This window comes from Python bivittatus, unplaced genomic scaffold (genome assembly GCF_059951505.1).
Source record: "Python bivittatus isolate LINGU-HERP-01145 unplaced genomic scaffold, Pbiv_v1 ctg000520_np1212, whole genome shotgun sequence".
Lineage (NCBI taxonomy): Eukaryota > Metazoa > Chordata > Lepidosauria > Squamata > Pythonidae > Python > Python bivittatus.
Genome location: NW_028277080.1, coordinates 1,374,162 through 1,397,014, shown reverse-complemented (window position 1 = coordinate 1,397,014; position 22,853 = coordinate 1,374,162). Strand labels below are relative to the sequence as shown.

General features: G+C 36.9%; 2 protein-coding genes and 1 long non-coding RNA gene across 4 annotated transcripts in view; 1 reads left to right on the top strand and 2 right to left on the bottom strand.

Moving 5' to 3' along the window:
• Positions 1-923: 923 nt before the first annotated feature.
• On the bottom strand, positions 924-9,478 carry PPP2CB (protein phosphatase 2 catalytic subunit beta). Its single transcript, XM_007427876.4, has 7 exons — positions 9,169-9,478; positions 5,226-5,435; positions 4,745-4,918; positions 3,911-4,000; positions 3,552-3,713; positions 2,553-2,671; positions 924-1,553 (listed from the first exon to the last, which is right to left on the bottom strand). The coding sequence occupies exons 1-7, from the start codon at positions 9,268-9,270 to the stop codon at positions 1,481-1,483; spliced, it is 930 nt and encodes a 309-aa protein (XP_007427938.1). The 5' UTR covers positions 9,271-9,478; the 3' UTR covers positions 924-1,480.
• A 43-nt stretch (positions 9,479-9,521) lies between these two features.
• On the top strand, positions 9,522-20,687 carry LOC112540606 (uncharacterized). Its single transcript, XR_003084689.2, has 5 exons — positions 9,522-9,656; positions 14,369-14,472; positions 17,924-18,076; positions 19,749-19,809; positions 20,552-20,687. It is a non-coding gene; the product is annotated as an uncharacterized LOC112540606 (long non-coding RNA).
• The window catches only part of TEX15 (testis expressed 15, meiosis and synapsis associated), a 41,662-nt gene continuing 32,390 nt past the window's right edge, over positions 13,582-22,853 (bottom strand). Inside the window, exons 8-9 of one of the 2 annotated variants that reach the window (XM_025166449.2) lie at positions 22,551-22,612; positions 13,582-19,055 (exon numbers count right to left, since the gene is read on the bottom strand). In XM_025166449.2, the coding sequence (XP_025022217.2) occupies positions 17,996-19,055; positions 22,551-22,612 (1,122 nt within the window). In that variant the 3' untranslated portion in view covers positions 13,582-17,995. The remainder of the gene's footprint in view (positions 19,056-22,550; positions 22,613-22,853) is intronic. The other variant, XR_015797352.1, reaches the window with a different exon arrangement.

The window sequence follows — 22,853 nt, the reverse complement described above, 5'->3', positions numbered from 1 at the left end:
TTTGATTTGTTTCCAACAAAAATTACCAATATACAGACATTTGCAACTATAAGTTAGGGAACAAGCTTTTCATCACAAAAAGTAAATTCTAGAGTTAATACCACATTCTGCAAAGCATAGTGGTAAGAATTTCCATTCAGTCATAATCTTATTAAGCAATATTATTCTCTCAAAGTTATGAGAATTGAAAAAAGTAGAGTGGGGAGATGGCTGCATCCTAGGTGATATATACAATGATATATTCATATTGCTTTTTTGAATCAACAACCTGTAAGATTCACTTCTACAAAATATTTGTAGCACAAAATGTTAACTTTAAAATATACTTGCACACGTGCGTTGCATATGAGATAATGTGACTAATGAATGCCACTCTAGGAATTTGTCTCATTCCATTTTCACAAATACTAAATTAAATGGAATGCATGAACTCTTATTACACTTGTGTTCCTGTTAAGAGAATTAGGCTGTTTGCATTTTATGTTCAGGTAAACTCCTTAGTAAGTCCATAGCATCATTTTGCTATCATTTTGCCCCTTATTTAAAGCAGCTTTTTAACTTGAGATTTCAGGCTTACTATTTTAAACTTCTTAGTTTAAATCTGAAGTCTTTACCCTCTTGAATTACGTTTTATCAAACTTAAATACATCATATTTTGGGTTAAAACAATTCAAGGTGGTAATTTTGGATTTTACCTGAATAGTATGCCTGAAAATTTAGTTGAAGAATTCTATTACTATGGTCTCCAGTGAAGTTTGTCATACAAACACAACCTTACAGTGATAATATCAGGCCAAGGTCTTTCAATTTCCAGTCATAAGCTGTCACCTGATCATCTTATGCAATGAGGCAGATAATTATTTGTGTGCATGCTCAAGAGAAAAACAGACAGATAAATTATTCCATTTCAGCATATCCAACTGTTTGGAATAATGATCTGCAGATTTATTTGTTCAAATACATCAATAAGATGCAAGCACTTTCATGACAAATATACAGAAAAAAGGAATCAACACAGAACAGTAACCTAGTTTAAATGGAAAGAAAGCTTATGACAATATACTCCCAAGAGATTTTTTTTCTCCAGTTAAGTTACTTATGTCAATAAAATAGAGGGCAATAGGCTTAAGAGGGACATTAGTTTGTACATTTTCATTAAACTTCAAAATGTTAATACATGCCAGTTGAACACTACAACTAAAATGTACATATAAGCAAGAAAGGGAGAAATTAGTTACCTTTTCTCTCTAACAGTCCAGTTACTACAATTACAGCAGGCAAACTGGCTGTTGGATTGACTGATAAAGGTTTAGTGAATGAAGTCAGTCTTACGTTGTGCTCAAAACTGCTCATCCTCATTCTGGCACAGTTTGGTCCATAAAGAGGCTTTATGCTGAGACAGACCTCAACTTATCAAATAAATTGTTGCTTTAAAAAAAAGCCAAGTATACTAGTAATGCTGAAGGCCAGGCTGAGATGTTTATAGGAAGTAGTCTGGGGTACGTCGAGTAACATGAGGCTCTCCGCGGCGAGGTGCTGGATCAAACTGAAGGCTGTGGAAAGAAGAAAACACTTCCTTTACTTTTAACTGGTGTACATTATTAACATAAAAACTTGTTCATATGCTATTCTCAACAGCTTACTGAAGAATACTGAGTGAATATATTACTAGTTTATGTAAACTACATGCATATAATCAAGTCAAAGTAAGTTTTAAGAGTTAGAGTGCTTTTTTTTTTTTTTGGATTAAAAAAATGCTATACCACAAATGGCCAATGTCTGAGGAGTTCTCAGGAGGAGTGCAGGAAGCTATCCAGTGATCTGAGATTTTTTTTATCAGTCTTTGAGCAGACAGAGTGTTTTAGGGTGGGTTGGAAATGGGGGAAACCCAGAGACAAGCTGTTCCCATTCCAAACCTAAAATTACCTAGATCCTGGGAAAAAAGGACTGAAATCCAGCTATTTTACCACTGAATTTCAGAGACGTGAGTTTGGGATGTTAGGGAGAGGGGACACATACAACTTGTTCGTAGGTTCTCTATCCCCCTATATTTTTAGTAACTTGCTACAGGACTAAATACCATACATTAACAGAAACCTTGACTGGTAATATAATCAAATTATTATGAGAGCCATTCAAAAGAAAATATTTTGCACTAACTGCAACAAAAGATACCATTATAAAACTGACTTTTTTATATATAACTCTAAAATTAGTAAGTCCTGTTCTAAAACGTTGCCTTGCCTAATCAAAAGTATGTGAAAGAAACAGCAACTTTCAGTTCATAATTTTCTCAGTTCTATCCGGTCTTTCACAAACTCCATTCATATAACATGTTCAACCAGTGCAGTTAAAGGCCTAGCAATTATTTGTGCACATGCCATGCTAAGTTTGGTTAGTGTTTACCTTAGTTCCTTTGGTTTGATTTTTCTGTGTCTGTGGCTTAGCAAAATTACAACCTGTTGGGTTTATGGTTCACTTTACAGAAATTGCAATCTTTCTTTCTCTATTTTTCTGTTAAAATATATTTTGTTGAAATGAAAGGTTCTTACAAGGAATATTTTAAAGTGTCATCTAGTTCCATGATAGCAGCTTGATTTCCACAGCGGTAACAGTAATTAGGTGCACTGAAGATGGTGACTACATTTCGATCATGGCACCAGTTATAGCCCTGTAATGGGGAAAAATAGTTTCAATTAAACAAGGTACATGACTTAACTAAGAGATAACCAATAAAGGACCTTGTTTTATCTTTTGCAAATATTTTTTTGCTGAAAAGTAGTAAGATGTTAACAGTGAGCTTGATGCACTCAGATAAAAATTTGAAGTGTTCATGTCTTCCACAAAATTCTTTAAAACATTATCCTTAGATCCTGTGTGATCATAATCCTTTGACTTATGTTCGTATTATGAAGTACTAAACACTATACATCTTTTTTTTTTAAACCCTCCAATTCACTCATTTAAAAGCTGTCTACAAAAGTGAGACTTGTCCATTAAAATTGGTAAAATATAAAGCTAGTTACAATGGAGTGACTGATGAATGAATTAATAAAGTCTGAAGAGGCGCATGGATTAATAGATTAGTTGAAATTTGCTCATACAGATTATACTGACTACTTTTGCCTACTGTAAAAAAGCAATTATATTGAGACTATATATAATAACTGTGATATTCTGATCCAAAGACAGATTACAGTAAGTACTTCCAAAGAGGTGTGGGTGTGTTCACTGTACCAGTCAGCAGAACTTTAAAGAAGTTGCATCTTTCCCTAATCTTGCACAGCAATGCACAGTACCACAAAAGTAGAAGCAAAGACACAGTGTGGCTGCTGTGACATGTATTTACCTGGGAATGCACAGCTACCATGCAGGACTAAGAAAAGACATGGTTGCTGATAGTTACAGCTAGTGCAACTATGCCAGATCTGAAACACCTTTCCCATTTCAGATTCAAATAACTGCACATCCTTCATATAAACTCTTCTTTCCAAAAAGAATAAGGCACTTTTTATCTAAATCCTCAACCAACTGGTGCAACATAATTTTACCTCCATTACAAGTTGATGAGCCCGAGACACCAACGTAAGTCCATTGGCATGGTTAAATGTTTCAGAAATATCCTGACCAAATGTGTAGCCTGCACCACGTGGAGAAATCCCCCAGCCACCACGATCATCTGGATCTGACCATAATAGATCACACATTGGACCCTATTTAAAAATGAAAAAAGTCTGTACACATGTATATAACTCCAATAAATGGGAACAGTAGTAGCTGTTTCTATGTTAAATTTACTTTAATTCTAAAAACTTAATAATTTGCTTTAACATTCTACAAGTTAAATTCTTCAACAATGTGAAAATATCCTAATCTCCATAAAAGCTTAAGTCATTTTCAGTAATATTACCTCATGTGGAACTTCTTGCAAACGATCAAGTGCTCTAATATGATCCAGTGTATCTATAGAAGGAGAAAGACCTCCATGGAGACAGAAGATCTAATAAGAGAAAAGACCAAATTATACATATGCAGGCAATGTCTGTCTTAAAACCTTCCTCTCTTTCTTGATTTTTAAGGCCACCCAACTCGGTATGACTCTGGGCAGCCTTCCTCTCCCTGGGATAGCCATATGAAAGGTGTTAGCAGTTTTTACTTTTGATTTAGATTATCTGAATCTAAGTGTCAAGTCATTCAAATCTGGATAATTGTAGCTTATCTTAGAAACTGCCTCTGAAATTCATAACGCTAATTTTTTTTCCATTAACCAGAGTTACATTTAACCACAACTGGTCAGGTTCAAGCAATACAGTAAACTATAACTAAAATTAGTAGAGCTTCTGATCTCCCTGAGTATTCAAATGTTTAAGCTACTCTAACAACACATTTGATTTTTTAGATTAAGCATTTTAGAAGTTATGTCTATCTAGAACTATAAGGTCTTCTGAATATTTACCCTTTATTATGGAAAAATGTATTGCGTATGTGTAAACAGACATTCTCATTTATTGAGGACATGAAATCTGAGGCACAGTATCAGACAGTTATGCTATCATTAGACAATTGTTATACTAGCCTTCACACATCTGCATTATTCTTGAGAAAGATTTTCAACAGCAGCAAAAAAGATAGTACCAGGTTCTCATTTATTATGCAAATACATTTATGTAAATTATATTATCAAATGATCAAACTTCATTTAATAAAACCTAATGAGACCACACAGCTACATTACATTGCTTACCTGCCCATCTACTAGAGCTGTAAGAGGGAGATAATCAAACAGATCTGTGAAATATTTCCAAACATTGGCATTTCCATATTTCCGTAGACATTCATCATAAAAGCCATATACTTGTGTAATTTGTCTGCTTTCATGGTTGCCTCTTAGAATTGTAATGCGTTCTGGGTAGCGCACCTAACCACAGAGAATGAACAGGCAGTGTAATAATCCATTTATTTATATTTATGTTTATGTTTCAAATTTCTTACCCAAATTTGTCACCCAAATACTGTAGAGCGACTCTGGGTGATTTACAGTAAAAAGAATAAATATTAATTAAAATACAACAAGATTTCTATATAAAAAATAAATAGCCATTAATTGGTTATATCATTTTACTCCAAGTTATATGCTTATGTATTTGTACATAATATATACTAAAAATCCCAGTCTAAAAAATACACTACAGGTAGGCTTCTAATAACCTGTTTTACAGACTCACCTTTAATGCCACAAGAAGTGTCACAGTTTCCACTGAGTAGTAGCCTCTGTCAACATAATCTCCCATAAATAGGTAGTTTGTATCTGGTGATTTCCCACCAATTCTAAAAAGCTCCATAAGATCGTGGAATTGCCCATGGACATCCCCGCACACTGTGACAGGGCAACGAACCTCCTGAACATTTGATTCTTTTGTTAGTATCTCCTTAGCCTAACAAGGGAAAAAACAAACAGCTGATCAGTTGGGAAACTTGCCTAAATTATATTTGCAACTAAATTGTTTTTAATTTTCAAAATGTACCAATTCTTATTAGAAAGTTGCCACACTATTATGTGATTTACTTTTAATATTAAATGATGAAAGCATTGTCTTTATGTCTTTAGACTAACCTATTGTGAAAAATTGGTTTCACAACTAAAGGAACTTAAAGTGCTTAACTAATGATTTTTACAAATTGAATTGAAACATTTTTTTTCAAACAACAGTAGTAACTATTTATTGTGAACATTGTTCTCCACCTCTGAAATTTATGACTGGAAATCTGAAATGAATGCCCCTGTGTGACTGGCAAGGGATTCTATGTATGCAGGAAATATCTGTTAACGACTTAATACATCTACATTTGGAATAAGAAACATGCCATAATATTATTGATTTAATTTTTAAAGATAAAAGCCAATCTAAAAATTTAAAAATCCAATTTAATTTATACATAGTTTTAAATAATCATTTATTTTTGTTACTTTGTTAACTCCCAAAGCTATGCTGAAATAGTTTTGCATGTAATAGAATATACCAGAAGGGGCTTCATTCAATCCTCAATCTTTTCACAACATAGTCTTCAATAAAAGAGCTTATATCAAATTGAGAACTTAGCACTGATTCTATGCAGTTGTCATTATGAAAGACAGCATTCTAGGACAAAATTATGCATCTGTTCTGCTCTAATTATCATCAGTAATTAGGATCAATGCTACCTGACTTTTACTAGCACATTTCAGGCATATTTGGTAGGTAACCGTATCAGTATATGGATGTGCTTATGTGCCCTTGGATAACTCTACTGAACCTTTCTTACCTGATTTTAGTTTTTTTGTTTTAGGTTGCTTGCTTTCAAAATGCATATGTACACACAGGAAGTGAGTATGCAAAATGCCAATCTTAAGCACAAATTATTTCCAAAATTGCTTCTGGGCAGAAACATTGTTAGAAAATAAAAATAATAGGGGCCTACAGCTTAACTTGTTTGGAATATATCTACCTGCCCCAGAAAAAGACAGAAGTAAACTAAGGCAGTAGAGAGCATCCTCAAATTAGAGGATGATAGGGTGGTAGTGTATTACTTAACCTGTTTAACTTCTGATAAATGGATATGTTGTGACTGATTATGCTTTCAACATTCTAAATATGCCACTGGCATGAAAAAATTGGAGATCCCTGGGTTAAAGTATGCAAAGTTCCATTTGAATAACGCAGAATTTTAAAATATTACCTAAACAAATCTATTTTATACTCATGTCACAATCTGAAAATAATTCTTGAAAGATGATAGTATATGTGAAATTCAATCTTATTAACAACAGAGTTGATAAAGGCATCATGTTAGCATTGTTAGCCTGTATCAGCAACATTTCTGGTTACTGTTGTTTTGCTAGAAATGGCTAAAAAATACTGTTCCCATACTGCAGAAAGAAAACAGGTACAAAAAAATTAGGGAATTTCAAATATTGGCCCAACCAGATTACATGGAAATAAATAAGCTTTAAGCTAGACAGAAAACAATCTCCATAACCTGAAAGTCTACATGTTTCTATTTCAACTATCATTAGTTCATATTCATTCCTTCTTTGGGAGCAAGGCAACAATTGCTGCATTTATAAAGACTCAAACTAGCAACTACCAAATATTTAAATGATGGGAATGCCACTATTGAGGCATCCAGCTTAATATAGCTTGCTCTGTTACAAAGAGGCCCATGTAAATTAGGCTTCATTTCTCAGTTTAAGGTTTATGTCTTGGCCAGCAAAAACAGGTAGTCTATAAGATCCTAGGGAATCTAGAATCAATTGTGACATTCTTTATTAGGACCACACAATATTTCCAATGCCAGCTTCTGGGTATAAGAAGCTTTTTTAAAACCAGCGGCTGAAAATAACCAGACTGATTGTTGTAAAACAGAATTAGGATGCCATTGTTGAAGGACTGGCATCTTAACCAAAAATGAGTCTCTTCAAACTACATCAGGTTATTCTATAGCAAGGATATTCAGGATAGCAGCTTTAATCACATTTAAGTAACTATGTGTATACAGAAGCTCAGAGGAACATCAAGAAAAAATGTAATCTAGCTGCAGAATCACATTTCTCCCACCTCTAATAAAATATGAAGTAATTCAAGGCTTTCAGGTTGATTTCTAAACTAAATACATGTCGAAGCTACAACTCAGCTCAGGCAACTCTAAAAAAATTAGTTTATACATTGTTAACATAAGACACATTTTGATCCTGATCTGTCTGAACAAATCATAAACCAGACTGCCTTATTATGTTCAAACGTAGGGAGAATCCAGTTTGTTTAAAACTGTGTATTTTTTAATCTCCTCACAGTAGTGCCAGATAGGGGAAAGGCAGATATATGCCTTTAACTTTCTACTATACTTTAGCACTTTCTGTTGAAAAAACTCAGAGTTCTCTAAAAGAAATCTTGTAACTAAAACTGTGAAAGCCACCCGGGTTGACACCTCAGTAAAAGGAATTTTATTTACCATTGGGAACAAAAAGGAGTATAGTTTTGAATAAAAATTCTTCAAATGCACTACATATCATGTATATGCCTTTTCTTGACAGGACAGAATGTTAGACAAATGAAGATAACTGAATCACTGAAGGCCACCAAGTACACAACTACTGTAACTTGTTAACCTTTCAGTAGCTCTATCTATAAATATAACATATACTATGGTGTTCATAGTTTGTGAAAATAAGAATTGTGTGTTTAAACAAATTTCAGTCTGTGAATCTTCAGTGTTTTGAATATATGCTGGAAAGAACAAAGGGAAGAGAAGTAATCTAGTGGCAAGAAAAATCAACAAATAAATTTTTCAAAATCTATTTAAGAGGCTACCATGATCATTATTTTTTCATAAGCTGTTTTCTAAGTCCATATTTAATTAAAAATAATGTTAAACTCTTCCTGGATACTCATTATTTTATTATGGTGCAGGAAGTCCCATGAGAGTGTTCTATTTATTTTCCTCCAACAAATACCAGGGCTGTTTATAAACCAGAAAAAAAAGTGAAAAAGTGAGAGTAGATAAATGACATTCTGAGGTGCCATCCATTTTTATGCATTTTGTTTTCTATACCATGGATCAGGGAGATCATTCCAGAGTTTTTCAATTTTATCCTGCCTGACCTTGAGTCTGCATCCATACATGTCAACTGACTGGCAAAACAGAAATGTAAGACTCCCCATGTCTGTTTTGGTGGTCACAGACAAGATCCCAGGAGCAAGATTCTAAGAACAATGAGGATACAAAACATTCTCAGGAAGAAAACGGCTACAAAGTATGCGTATTTTTTTTAATCAACAGCACAGGATAAGATATCGTCTGAGAACGATTCTTAGGCTGTCCTCTAAGCTTCTACTTATATCGCGTTGGCAAAACCATTCTTAGTAAAATCACTCTGTCCTGAAAATTCTCTTCATCCTCAGTATTCTTGGAACTGTTGCCTTGGCTCCCAGGGCCTGTTCTACAATACCCCTGGGTTACTAGCAGGAAGAAAGAAACCGACGCCTTTTGTGAAGTAATTCTCAGCCTCTTTTTCTTTTACATCCTTCCCTTACTCCCACAGTCGTTTTTCGGACTGCACCGAGCGAGGACCCAGAGCCTTCCGGAGTACACCCCAACCAAGAGCCCGTTTCCGCATTATACGTTACCCACCTTCTCACAAAGGCTCCGAACTTGGCTCTCGCTCAGCTGCTTGCACTCGTTGAGCTGCTCGATCCATTGGTCCAACTCCTTGGTAAAGCTCTTGTCCTCCATGCCGGCCCGCCGCCTGCCGCCAGCTCAGTTTTGAGGAAAGAGAACGCTGGGCGGCGCAGCCAGGGCGGCGTGCTTCGGGGTGGCCCAAAAGCAGCAAGAAGGAGACGGAGGGGAAGAGAAGGCCGCCGCCGCCGCGCGGAAGGCAGGAAAGGGGGAGGGACCAACGGGCACAGGCCCAACTGCCCGTCTCAACAGGGCGCGCGAGAGCCAGGCCTCCCTCCTCTCTCTGGCACCGTGTAATGGCGGACGCCGACGGTCACGGCATTGCGCACTTCCGCTTCACGCCTCACGTCAAAGGGGTGGTAGCGCCCCCTTCGAGCCGGAGGACCTAACTCTTGTGGAACCTTCGGACCGAACGCCGTTCCTGATCGGCAAAGGAGACGTCGGTGAGGTTTTTGGAGTGGCAGGGGGAGGTTTTTGGAGGGGCTAGGCTGCAGCACGCGGTGTCTTGGTAGTCCGGATACTGAGGGGATCCTTTTCGAGATCAGACAGGGGCGGCTAGAAGCTTTCATCTAGATAGGTTACAACTCCTTCATAAGCGTCTTCTGTAAATTGCTTTGAGGATCACGGGAGAGGAAAACCCTGAAAACTGTTGCGGAAGAAAGTCGTTCCCATACAAGCATCATTTCTCAATCCAGCGTAATAAACTCTCCCAAGGATTTACTTTACTAAAATAGCGGAGATAGTCTCTGTCCTCTTGTGGGTGTAGAAACAAATGGGGCTTATTAAGGCGCAAGCATGAATAATAGTAGTAATAATAATACCACCACCATCAACAACAACAATCAGAGAGAGAAGTGAAAATATATGATTATTGTGGGCAGAAGAAAGCAACAGTTGGAGCTTTAGCAGTGTTTCCCAATTCTGGCCACTTGGAGACATGAACATCGACTCCAAGAATTCTCAGTAGCGCCCATAAGGGCTGGGGAGCTCCGGGAGTTGAAATCTTTACAACTGGAAATGGGTAAGCTTGGCAAACACTGGCTTATAGGATTCTAGTTTAGCCTTACAGCTGGACATTATACATACATATCCGTCATGTGATTTCACGATAAGAAATGTTACACAAAGCACAAAGGAGGAGTATGAAATAGTGATCAAAATATAGACATGAAATAGGAAAAAGAAAATAGTTACACCAATGTATTTCATCACTCCATATCTTTCTACCCTTGAAATCCATCCCTGCTTCCATCAAGTTCTTCCACTGTTTCATATATTCTTCTGTTCTTTAAACATCTCACATCTTTTGGGGGATCTCATCAACTTCATCTAACCACCACTTTCCCAATCTTCCCTTTCCTGTTAACACATTCACTCTTTCTTACATTTGTTTTGCAGTTCAGTCCTTGTTCTTCTCTATATATAACCAAAGCATCTCCAAATACTTCTTTCCTACTAGTCACTCACTTTTGTATTCAATCCATATTAATTCATCATGAGTTCATCCTTATCTCTAGTTTTACCACATACTGTACTCTTTAACTCATTCCCATTGCATTATCTTGCCATACACAGCTCATAAAGCATATGCAAGGAGGAATAAAATGTTACACAAGAACCTTTTTCTTTCTTTCAACAAACTTTTATTCCTTGAAATAGAGCGCATATTGCCCACTACTTCCTACCAGCATCTGCATGTCTTCAAATTTCTCCACATTCCCATCTTTAATAAACATTTATTTATTTATCAATCATATTTATATGGATGCCCATCTTACGTGACATGACTCTTTTTTACCAACGTATACAAATTCATCTACTCCTATATTTTTTGCCAGTGATCCATCATTTGCAATTGTTTGTTCCATTTTCCCTATCAAATACAACTTCCCTGATCAAATACATTCATTTTCAGATATATACTCCTTGTTGCATCATGTAAACTAACACTTGCTGCAAATCATGGAGGTTCTCAGCCAACAACAGAGCACCATCTGCATACAAAAATACATACACATTCACATCCCAACGAACACACCATGAAAATACCTTATACATTAAACAATTATTGGGACATCTCACATTCATGTCTTATCATCACTATTGAACCATTTGCTAATCATTCCATTTAGCCTCATCCATCCTTTACTTCCATCATATATTGTTCTTATCATAATCAGCAACCAATCTTCAACTCCACATGGTGCAAACATTCCATATTTTGTGCCTACTTGCTTTATCACGCACTTTCTCTAAAAATAACAGGTAGTAGGCTTCTTTCTCATGTTCATGTATTTCTGAAGCACCTCTTAAGAGCAAAAATCTGCTGAACACCCTCTGCCTAGCATAAGCTACACTGCATTTCCCAAATTTTACTTATTTTCACCTCTGTACTCTTTCAGTTAGAACTCTGCCAACCACCTTCCCAGGCATGCTTAACAAACCTGTTGCATTTACTCTTGCCACCTTTCCCTTGTACAGTATAAAGAAAGAAAGGCAGAGACTCAGCAGAGCCAGCTAAGGCAGGAGGAGGAGGACTGCTGTGAAAAGGAAAATTGGGCAGGAAGCTGATAGGGAAACAACATGTGTACCTCTGACACTGCAGCTTGTTTCTTCCCTACTTAGTTGATTGTGGGATTCTGCTGAGCATGTGGAGGGTGACAGATGTGTGCACATGAAAATGCTTAAGCAAAACTTGGCTATATTATACTCAATAAAGCTAGGAGGTTATCAAAGGACCAAGGCTACATCTCCTGTTCTTGGCTGTTCATGAGCTGCAGAGCAAAGCAAGTGGAAAGAACCAGTTACATGTGCCTCAATGGGTAGCAAAAGATTGACTGACTATGAGATGTAACACCAGCACTTTCTGACTGTCCTATGCAAGCCAGCCTAACCAGAAAGCAATGACAAGTCTCAGAGTCTTTGTGGCATTGTTGTAAATCTTTTAACAGTAACTAGTGATAAGGCAAGTGTTTCAAAAGAAAGTACTTAAAGCTTGATTAGATTGAAGTGTTTAGCTATCTTGTACTTGAGTAGCTCAGAGACTACTAGCAGGAGGCATTTAGAGGCAGAGACAAGAGAGTAATCCGAGTCTAGACCAGAGCCAGAGAGTTCCATAAATTGGTCCAAGAGTGAAACTAGGGGTCTGAATGTAGGGCAAGGAGCAAGAGGGACTTGGAGCAGGATGCCACAGGAGCACTGGTTTGAAGCAGGATGGTTGTTTTCAATAAAGAGAAAAGACCCCAGAGGCTCCAGAACTGATTCAATCTTAGGATCTTGGAACTATCCTCCAGATTCTCCTACCAGAATCCAGCCCATTCAGCAAGAGCCCTGATCATGCACAGCTACTCCTGACTCAAATTTATCAGAGAAAGAATTGTGTCATAAGCATATTAAGGACACTGCTCAAAATGACTGCTGTTAAATAGCAGGGTTGTGCATACAGTACTTTACAAATTATTTGGAATACATTCAAGCAATGTGAGCCCAGCAGTATTTCTCTGCTCTTCTTTGGAGCAGCTGGCCCCTTTTTCAGGCTTCTGCCTGAGCCTGAGAAAAACTACTTTAATGATTAACAAGTTTACACCTTAAAGCCGCAAAATCTTTTTCTCTCATGAGGCAAGAGGCACTGTGCACACACAAGGTCCAAGCTTCCAACTAGTTTTTGAAGCATAAACAGCCCTATTATATAGCAGTAGGAACAAAGAGAACTGGAGAGTGAAAGTAGCATCTTTGCCTTGATCTCAGGCATCTAAATTTGTTTTCTTCAAGTTTTAGCTGAATACATAGTTCTGTTGAAGGCATCCCACTGTCTTCAAGCTCCATTATAGTATCTTTGCATTTGAAAGCATATTTTTCTATATTTTTCCATATTGCATGTAACACATAGTTATGTGTTAATTAGTTAACTGGATCTGACCTAATTAGTACTTGGAGAGAAGATCGTCAGAAAATACTAGGTTAGACCAGATGGTTTAAAAAACAGATTGGTAGAAAGCAATACATACTGTTGCCCCAAAACCTACATTAATATATTATTGAAATCACCAGGAGTCATGCTCAACAGCTTTTTAGTAGCTGTGCCACAGTGCTGAACAAGATGAATATAAATCTTGTCATCAACAGCAATTGTAAGATTTTTCCTATGTACTTTTACTTAGCCAGGTAGACCTCATCCTATCCTTGTTCACTCAATTTCTTTTTCCTGTAGAGAAACAAACAAAAATACTGTGTGGCTTGCAACTTTATTAAGATCATTTCATATCCTATCCAGTTTGGGGCCATCTACAAATTTGATAAGCGTTCCATCTACCTCTTCATACAAGTAATGAATGAAAATATTGAGTACCAGGCCCAGGATCAAAAACTATGGCACCCTACTTGATACCTCACTCCAGTTTGAGCTTTGAGAAGTTTCAAGCCAGAGTCATGCCATTCAGCTTGCTAATCAGAACATTTATTTATTTAGCAAATGTATATAGTCGCCATCTCACACAACATGACTCTGGGCAGCATACAATATATAAAAACATAAAAACCATAAAACACTCAAATATAAATAAAACAGAAAAACCGAAAACATAAAAACCCGAGATAGCGAGAGAATCAGCTGACATCACACAACCACCTTGCCAGCTCCCCATGGGACCCACAGGGTTGATGAAAAAACCATGTTTTGAGGGCTTTCCAGAAGGCAAGCAGATGGGGGAATGATGTTCCAAAGGGCGGGGGGCCTTTTCTAAAGGCACGCCATCTGAGTCCCGCCAGATGGAACTCCTTCGCAGAAGGACCTGCAGTGTACGCCTCCTACTCGACATGACGGGACAGGTAAATGTAACCAGGAAGAGGCAGTCCCTCAAACGTTAAAGAATATTTTGTCAATGCTTTGCTAAAGTCAAGATATATCCTGCCCACCACATTCCCACTATCACCTAAGGATATTACCCAATCAACAAGTGAAATAAAATTAGTCTGGCAATTCAATCTATGTGGATTTCTATTATCAATATTATTGTTTTAAATATATTTATATGCCATTTGCTATATGATTTGTTCTAGACCCTTTTCAGGTATTAATGTTAGACTGACTGATGTATAGTATTCACTGTCTTCCTTTACTTCTTAAAGATAATAACATTTGTCCTCTTTCTGTCAGCTTCACCCAATTATCCAGGATTAGGGGTTCAACCAGGCTACCAGCAATTTGTTCAGCACTTCATAGGCTTGGTTGGCAATTTGGATAGCAACATATCCAATCAGGTAACAACTGCAGCTTGAAATAATAATACTAAAACTACTACTACTAAGAATTTGAATCACAATCACAGAGTCTTGGAAGCTCACAAAATTAACTATTCACAATAATAATATAAAAACGTAACACAATTAAACCCCAGAACAATACATAGTATCATAAATCTAACAAGTACAAACTAAAATCCTGCTCCTTCAACTAGCACTTCAGAATGGAACATATATCCTCCTCTCAGAGAAGATGGAGCGAAAATAGGAGTTAAGTAGTTCTGCCTTTTCTTTCGTTCTTTCTAATTTGGTACTTTCGTTATTGTTATTTAGCAACTGGTGTATCAGAAGCAATGTAAGTTACAACTTCAGTCATCTCCACTGGCTTCCTCTTTTTTACCTTGTATTATTTATTTAGAAGGAAGATTTATTCATAACTTCCTTTTTGAACTCCCCACTGCTAAACTGTGAACTTGCTCCTTAGGAACTAATTTCTAAGAATGTTGTCTTCTATGTCTTGTCTTTAGAGTAGTCCCTATTTCCTCAGCAGGAATCAATAAACCACCCCAATAAGCAATCAAATGCAGTCCATTTAGAAGTTCACATGTTATTGTAGTGACTAAATGCTGTCAAGTGACTTAGTGATCTCCATAATGATCTGCCTTTAAGTTGACCTTTTAGGTCTTTCGATTGTACATTCATTGCTGTCATAGTCAAACCATCCACCCAGCTGCTGGCTGCCTCTTCCTTTTGTCTTTCAACTCTTCCAAGCATTATGGACTTCTCAAGGGAAATGTGCCTTAGCTGCAAGGCGCTCATGTTCTGCAAGGCATCTATAGCAACCCCAAATTAAATGAAAATAAAAATTTAAATTATTAATCTCATGAGTTCAGTAACTCTTTGAGTTCAATATTGTAACAGTTTGTAAGATTCCAGGGTAAGATTGTTGAACTCTCATGACATATATCCATCTTGAGATCTGGGGCAATTTGGGGGGATGCAAAAGTCCAGGAAAGTTACCATCCTCCTGTTTGTTTGTTGCACTGCTGCCTGATCAGAGTCTGGACTTATAGGTTGATCATGTAGTATTATTACAATGATTGTATGAATGTAAGAGACAAAGGAAATACTGAATTAAAGGAAAAAGGAAAACAGATTTGTATTTTAACATATTCAAGAAGCTGAAAACATGAATTCCAATTGACAAATACAAATACAGAAAAGGGAATTTGCAGCAAGAAGCAAGTTTTATAGTTTGCATGTAAGTAAACTTAGATGGATTCGGTGGAACTGACTCAAATCTATTAAGTTCAGTGGAGTCCTTGGGGTTCTCTGAGCTTGGTTCTTTTCTTGCAAACGTTTCATTACCCAGCTAGGTAACATCTTCAGTGCTAAAATGGGATGAGGTTTGCTCTCTATTTATCTGCTGTGGCCTGCCTTGCCAGTGCTGGTGGGGGTGGGGATTCTGTTTTGCTCTTCTGGTAGTTCACTGATTAGCGTATGTTGACTGCTTGATTGTGTGCCTGGTGGTGACCTTTGCTTCTCTGGGTGATGATTGCTGGAGATGATTGCTGGTGATTGAATGCTGGTGAGGCAATCTTCTGGTCTTTTGTCTCTTTTGAATAGTATGTAGATGCTGTTTATCTCTATGTGTCGGTTAATTGCTGCCTTGTCGAATACCAAGCTGAATACATATTCGCCTCCATTGCTATTAAGTTCAATTTTTAAATCCAGGGAGGTGTGGTGCCAAGGTACAATAAAATCATAGTTTACCTATTTATCAAAGATACACCCATCTCACACAAAGTGACCCTGAGTGGCATACAATAAAATCAACAATTAAAACATTCTACAGAGATCACTTAAAATAATTAAACAAATAAAAACAAAATTGCAAGAGGGAATACATCAGAATGGTATAAGTGATGCAGCCAGAACCCAGGCTCTGTTGCCAGGTGATCCCCAGGCCTGTGGAGAAAAAACACATTTTAAGGGATTTCTGGAAGGTCACAATGGTTGGGACTCCTCTCACCTTGGGGGGGACGATGTTCCAAAGTGTGGGCGCTATGGCAGAAGAGGCTCGTCTCCTGGGTTCCGTCAGATGGAACTCCTTAGCTGACAGGACCTGCAGTGTGCCTCTCCTGCCGGACCCAATGGGATGGGTAGATGTAATCGGGGAGAGGTAGTCCCTCAGATAATCTGGCCCCATGCCACATAGGGCTTTAAAGGTCAAAACCAGAGCTTCTATTTCATTTGACTAAACGTACCAACAGCCCAATGTAACTTTATTGTACAGGCAGTCCTCAGGCTATGACCACTGGTTCAGCAACTGTTCAAACTTGTGACAGCGCTGAATGAGGGGGACTTACGTGTCCTTCCAGCTATTGCATTCCGGCGGTCATGTGATTGCCATCTGGGCACTTGGTGCTTGGTTTGCGATTATGATGTTGCAGCGAGTTGGGGTCACGTGATCGTGATTTCCAACATTCCCTGCCGGCTTCCCACAAGCAAAGTAAATTGGGATGCTGGCCAGAAGTTGGAAGTTGTGGTCATGTGAGGTCCTCACTTAACAACCAGTGTGGTCCTCGCTTAATGAACTGCTGTTACTAAGTGGTATGGTTGTGTGATATTGTCCTTTATGACTGTGTTGCTTAGTGATGGCAATTCTGGTCCCAATTGCCGTGGTAACCCAAGGACTACCTGTGTCATGTGGTTCTGAAATGTTCACAGGTTTGACTTTCTCTGAAGTTTTCAATAGCAGTCTTATCTGAAATAATAAGCAGCAGTCTTATCATCAAAGATCTAAGTAAATATTTTAATAAAGTATTCAAAACATTGGACAGAAAGGTCATGAAAAAGATTTGACTCAGGACAAAAAGATGACCACTATTAAGCCTTTGAAAATAAAGCAAAAATATAGACTTTATGTGATGGTTTTTATTCTCATTGTAATAACATAAACCTTTCCTCTGCTGTACAGTAGTGAAACAATACACATGGTCTACAATAGGAGAATCATGCTATGTGTGATTCTATGTCTACCTCTTCTAAAGTTCAGCTATTACAAAAATCCTTTTTTGTTTTTTGCCTTTTCAAGTACAGTGGCAATTTCCACCTTACCTTTTACATTACACAAAATTCTTCAAGGATTCTGTAAGCATTTCAATGCAAAGCAGGCAGAGAGAAATGGCTTAGACTCTCTAACCTAGTGCTGGGTTCTGCCTTCATTTCAAGAGTATATGCTCATCTGCTCATCTTATGGCTAATATTTTAGTAAAACAACTTAAAGAACATTTGCAATTTGACTCATAAAATAATGACATTTCTCTCTTTCATAGTATGGCAGTTCAGGGCTGATTTATTACATCAGATTTTAAATAAACAAACACAAGAAGAAACCTGAAAAGCTCTAAACCAATCCACCATCACGGTGTCATAACTAAATCCTACTGGATTCTATCTTTGTCAGACAGAAAGATGCTAAGAACCAGTAACTGTCACTAAAAAAACAAAACAGCAGAAACACTGAAGGGCCATTGTTTCACAAGCCAATATTGGAAGGATATGGAAAAACAGCATGTGACAAAGGCCAATGTTCTGCATACCATGTTGGCTGCTGCTGGTAAGTGTATGGATAAGCCGCTACGGAACTGAAATACCCATGTACTGGATAGGCCTGTGCGATGTTAAAACTCTGTGATTCTCTAACATCAAAGTGACTAATAGTCTGCGCGTGAAACCTACTGGAGTATGCACTATTCACCACAGTTGCAGATACTGCAGGATTTAGTGGATGTATTTCATAGGAATTTAATTCTTGATAAGTCTGGGTTACTAAGTGGGAATTACTACCAGTTTGATAGAAGTACCAAGAGTAGTAAGGATAGACAGTCCTGTAAATGTGCATAGAAGTTCCCTCAAAATATTCATTTTCACTAATAGCAGAACACTCACCAGAATTTTGGATATTGTCACTGCAAGAGGGTTCAGAGTGGAAACTCTGCAGTTCCATGGACTTACTTAATTCTGTCATAACTGAGGATTCTGAATTATCTGTGGGTGGGTAGTTGGGAATTTCAGAATTTTCACCATTTCTGCTATTGCCTGAGGATAAACTGATGCCTATGCTGTATTCAGACTGTACATCTGAATCATTCTGAAGAACATCTGATTTTAAATCACGTTGTGCCTTTTTTGTGGTCACTAGAGAATTACCTTCACCTAATTTTTCCACTGAGCTAATAGCTTCTTCAGGAGATCTCTGAACTTTCATTGGAGATACAGACATGCATTTATTTATGTCACCATGGTATGAAAAATATTTGTCATGTTCCTTTGCATTCTGACTACTCTTTCTGCCCTCTTTGACATTGTTTAGATCTTGCAGGTTTTGCTGACTTGCTAATGCATCTGCATTATTGAATCTGAGTTCTGAGGCATCTGATGAAGTATAAATACATTCATAGGGATAAGCAGCTTTTAATTCTGAAAATGTGACTGGTGTTCTTTTTCTCAAATTCCTAATGTTTCTATTCTGGGTATCTGGTGGAATTTTTAACTGTAGTTCTTCACCTTCTGAGGAATTACATTTTCCACTGTTTCTGCAAAACAAAAATCAGATTAATTTTCTACAATTTTTGAAGTAATTTTTATTACATCAAAAGGGTTGAATGTTAACATATCCTTCATTGTAAAATCAACTTCTCAGTTCTCCAAATGTCTCAGGAGTGTTATGAAAAAAAGGATTCAATACAACAAATTAAAAGAGTAGGGTTTTCTGGAGCCCATCTAAACTGATGTCTCTACATTTATATATACACTTCCAGAATGAGGCATTAAAGTAGTGCAGATCAGGCCTATATAAATAGCCTTTTATTTTGAGTATAAATATCAGGGTCTAAGACTCTTATGTGTAAGCACAATCAGCACAGATGTATTCCTCACTGTATGTGAAATTCCATTCTGAGAAATCTTTCAATTATTACATCCAGATTTTCATCTCACACACTGTGAAGATAACACCTGCATATCCTATGAAAAAAGAAATCTGATGATAGACCCTGAGTCACTTAAGAACAAATTGGAAGTAAAAATAGTAAAAACAATCTAAAGACTTGTCAAAAAATTAAATACAACGCTTCATCAACTTTAATGACATTCTTGCTAGCTGTTCAGCAGTCCTTCCCAAAGACCACTGCTTTTTCATACAGGTGTACACAAAGTAAGTCATATGGGAACAAAAATAATAATGTGAAGGTTTCACTTAAAGTCCAATATACCAATTTTTATTTTAGGTCAAACTGGAGAACATAAAACAGCTGTGGTATAAGGAAAAGGCATTTCAAGAGAAGGACGGTAGGAAATTTCAATGTTAAAGTTCAACTTAACAATGAGTTACAAAATCTAAATGGTATAAGACCCAAAGCACAGTTTCTTTCATGACCTTAAACTGAATTCATACATTAGTCACCAGAGTTTGTTTAATTGTGATTTACTGAATAAATTGCAATTGGCTGGGTTTACACAAGTTAAACCAAAGCAAAATAAGCCATCTCATGTTTTAATATGTTGTATAAACCCAATCTTAAATACTAGTGCATTATTTAAGCATATTATAAATCAAAATAAAAATAAAAACAGGCACAAATTGATGTAAAATTTAGTAGACTTCAGAATAATTTTTTTTTTGATGCCTTCGGGTCTTAGCAAGGTTTCAAGAGTGGTTTGCCCTTGCCTCCTTCATAGGCTGAGAGAGGGGGACTGGCCCAAAGGTCCCCCAGCTGGCTTTGTGCCTAAGGCAATACTAGAACTCACGGTCTCCCAGTTTCTAGCTTGGTGCCTTAACTACTACACCAAACTGGCTCTCCTAAGTAATAAATTAAAAAAAATAGCAATAATAAATAATCAAATTAGTATACCCCAAATACATCTTAGGCACAGTTCACTATCTAATATTTAGCCCTATCCTTTTTCATAGTGTTAATAATTCCCATACTTATTTGGAACTTATTATTATTTATTTAGTGTTAATAATTCCCATACTTATTTGGCATTATTATTTATTAAAATATTATATATTGTCTTTGTACCTGTACAGATGTGCAAAGCAGTTGACAAGAACTCTCATATATATATAAAGCAAATATAGAAACAAATCCTATTGTAAGGACTGCCTCTGAAGAATCCTCTAATAAGGAGATGTTGGTACCTCTTCAGGAGAACTCAAGGGAGATGGGAATCACAGTCACCTGTCAGGGAAGAACTGGAGCCAAACTCTTGTCCAGAAATGGGAATAAGTGTTGGAAGAACCTCCCAACTCTAGATTGTGGATACAATGAGCAACGTGCAATCGGTTCTGTTTTACAGCCATAATAGCCTATATTCTATAACTCTTTGGAGGCAATCGTCGTGACACTTTAACAGCTGGTCAGTTACAAGCCTTTCTCAGGGAAAACTCACATGGCAGTAAAAGCAACTTCATATTACTATTCTCTTACTCCTTGTCTATCTGAAGGTGAGGAGTGAAATAGGTAACTAAATATTCTGAGACAAGGAATTCTGTAGTAGGGCTGTTATCGGGGAGAAGAATGCCATCTACCATACCATCATTTATGAACTACATTGACTGAATTCATATATTATGTTAAACAAATTACATTTTGAATTAGTGAGTTGTGTAAACGCATCCCTTGAACAGGTTTGTGGAAAAGGCTGGTAATCAATATATAATACTGGTACACCATGATCAATACAATAGGTCCCAGTCAATACCCAAGTTCTTTCCTTTTGCATCCTGAAACTTTCAAATTCTCTACAAGATGGAGCTCCATATGGAAAACACAACAGTAATCAAACTTCAGTGTGACCAGATTATTTGCACAGCGCATAAAGGTGTGCAGTAGCCAAGACTGCAAAATGCAGCACTACTGGCCTGAGCCACATTGTTCAACGATAATACCAAGCAGAAACACTGGCTCTTAAGTGAATAAACTCTGCATATAACATAATGCCTCGACAGATAGCAACCAGCATTACCTACACATTTTTAGGATTATGCTTCAATTTATTTATAAGCAACTTTCTAATACTTTACTGCTTCCAGATAATGATTTAATTTAATTTGTCTATTACTTCTCTGGAAGCTCTTGAGAGCGAGAGATATAGGATGATACAAATTGCTGATACCATACTCCAAATCTGTGGTTACATTCCAAAGGCTTCATTTAGATTTTATAAAGGAGACAAAACAGAACCATGGAGGGTTTCAAAAAGCCAAACCATTGAGCATTAGTCCACAATCTTTGGGACTTGCTTCTTAAACACAACTTTTTAATGCACGCTGGTTGATGGCCATGAACACCATCAAGAAGTTAAGATAAACAAACAACAGGGATCCATTTTCTCCATAGTGTAAGCCATTATCAAGAGTACTAAAGATTATTTTAGTTCTAGAACTAGTTTTGAAACTAGTTCTAGAACTAAACTAATTCTAGAAATTATTTTATTCAGCATTTCTGAAAGGGAATCAGAAATGCTGCAAAGTTTGCTATTAGCCATATGCTTAAACATGTTGCCCAAAAATAAAGCATATTTAAGGTTACACAATAATGATAAAGTTTGAAAACATCCTAAATGGGAGTTTTTAAATAAAGGTCTACTTGCTGTATGTTTTAAATGGTGCAATGTCTTAACACAGAAGGCAGTAACCTCTCTTATTTTCTCCTCTAGCCATCTGGCATATATCTGTGAACCATCCATTTATGATAGGAATTTTACACTATATGTAAGTTGGACTAAAAATCACTTAGATGAACCAAGACCAAGATTCCTAGTACAGTGCAATTTTCACTGATGAAACTGTATTCCTCAATCAAACTGAAAAGCTGGCAATTTTTATTCTCATGCAAAGGTAGGAGTGGGGAGGAGAAAGGAAGGGCTGGAGCAGGAAGAAAAATTTGCTGATGTGTTGTTGGACTTCAGTCCTATCCAAGCGCATTCTTTGAATGGAAGTTTAAAAGTGAAATAATAAAAGATCTAAATAAATGCACTAGATGTTTATTTTTCTATTAAATCAATATTTATACCTATATGTATACCTCAAATTTCTGCTGGTTTCTTTTTCATCTATCTTGGTAGTTGTCAGCAATGAAGCAGCTACCTAAGAGGTTAAAAATAACAATATAAACTGAATTAGGTATGGTATGTTTTTTGTTTTCTTTACCAATGCTCTGCGTACACTTATTTGTGTTGCAAAATAAGTTTGTACCTTTTATTTTTCCTGTATCTTCACAGCAGTTAACAAGTCCTTTAACATAAAAGCTGTAATAATTGGAGATGCTGTGTGGTTAAGGAAATTTTGAATTGCATCGTGAGCAGAGAGAAGGGTTGATACAAATTTG

Excerpts from the sequence above, each read along its gene's own strand:
- PPP2CB (XM_007427876.4), bottom strand. The coding sequence starts at position 9,270 with ATGGAGGACAAGAGCTTTACCAAGGAGTTGGACCAATGGATCGAGCAG. Across the intron at positions 4,919-5,225 it reads CACTTCTTGTGGCATTAAAG|GTGCGCTACCCAGAACGCAT; the intron begins GTGAGTCTGTAA and ends CTCTGTGGTTAG. Across the intron at positions 4,001-4,744 it reads CAGCTCTAGTAGATGGGCAG|ATCTTCTGTCTCCATGGAGG; the intron begins GTAAGCAATGTA and ends TTCTCTTATTAG.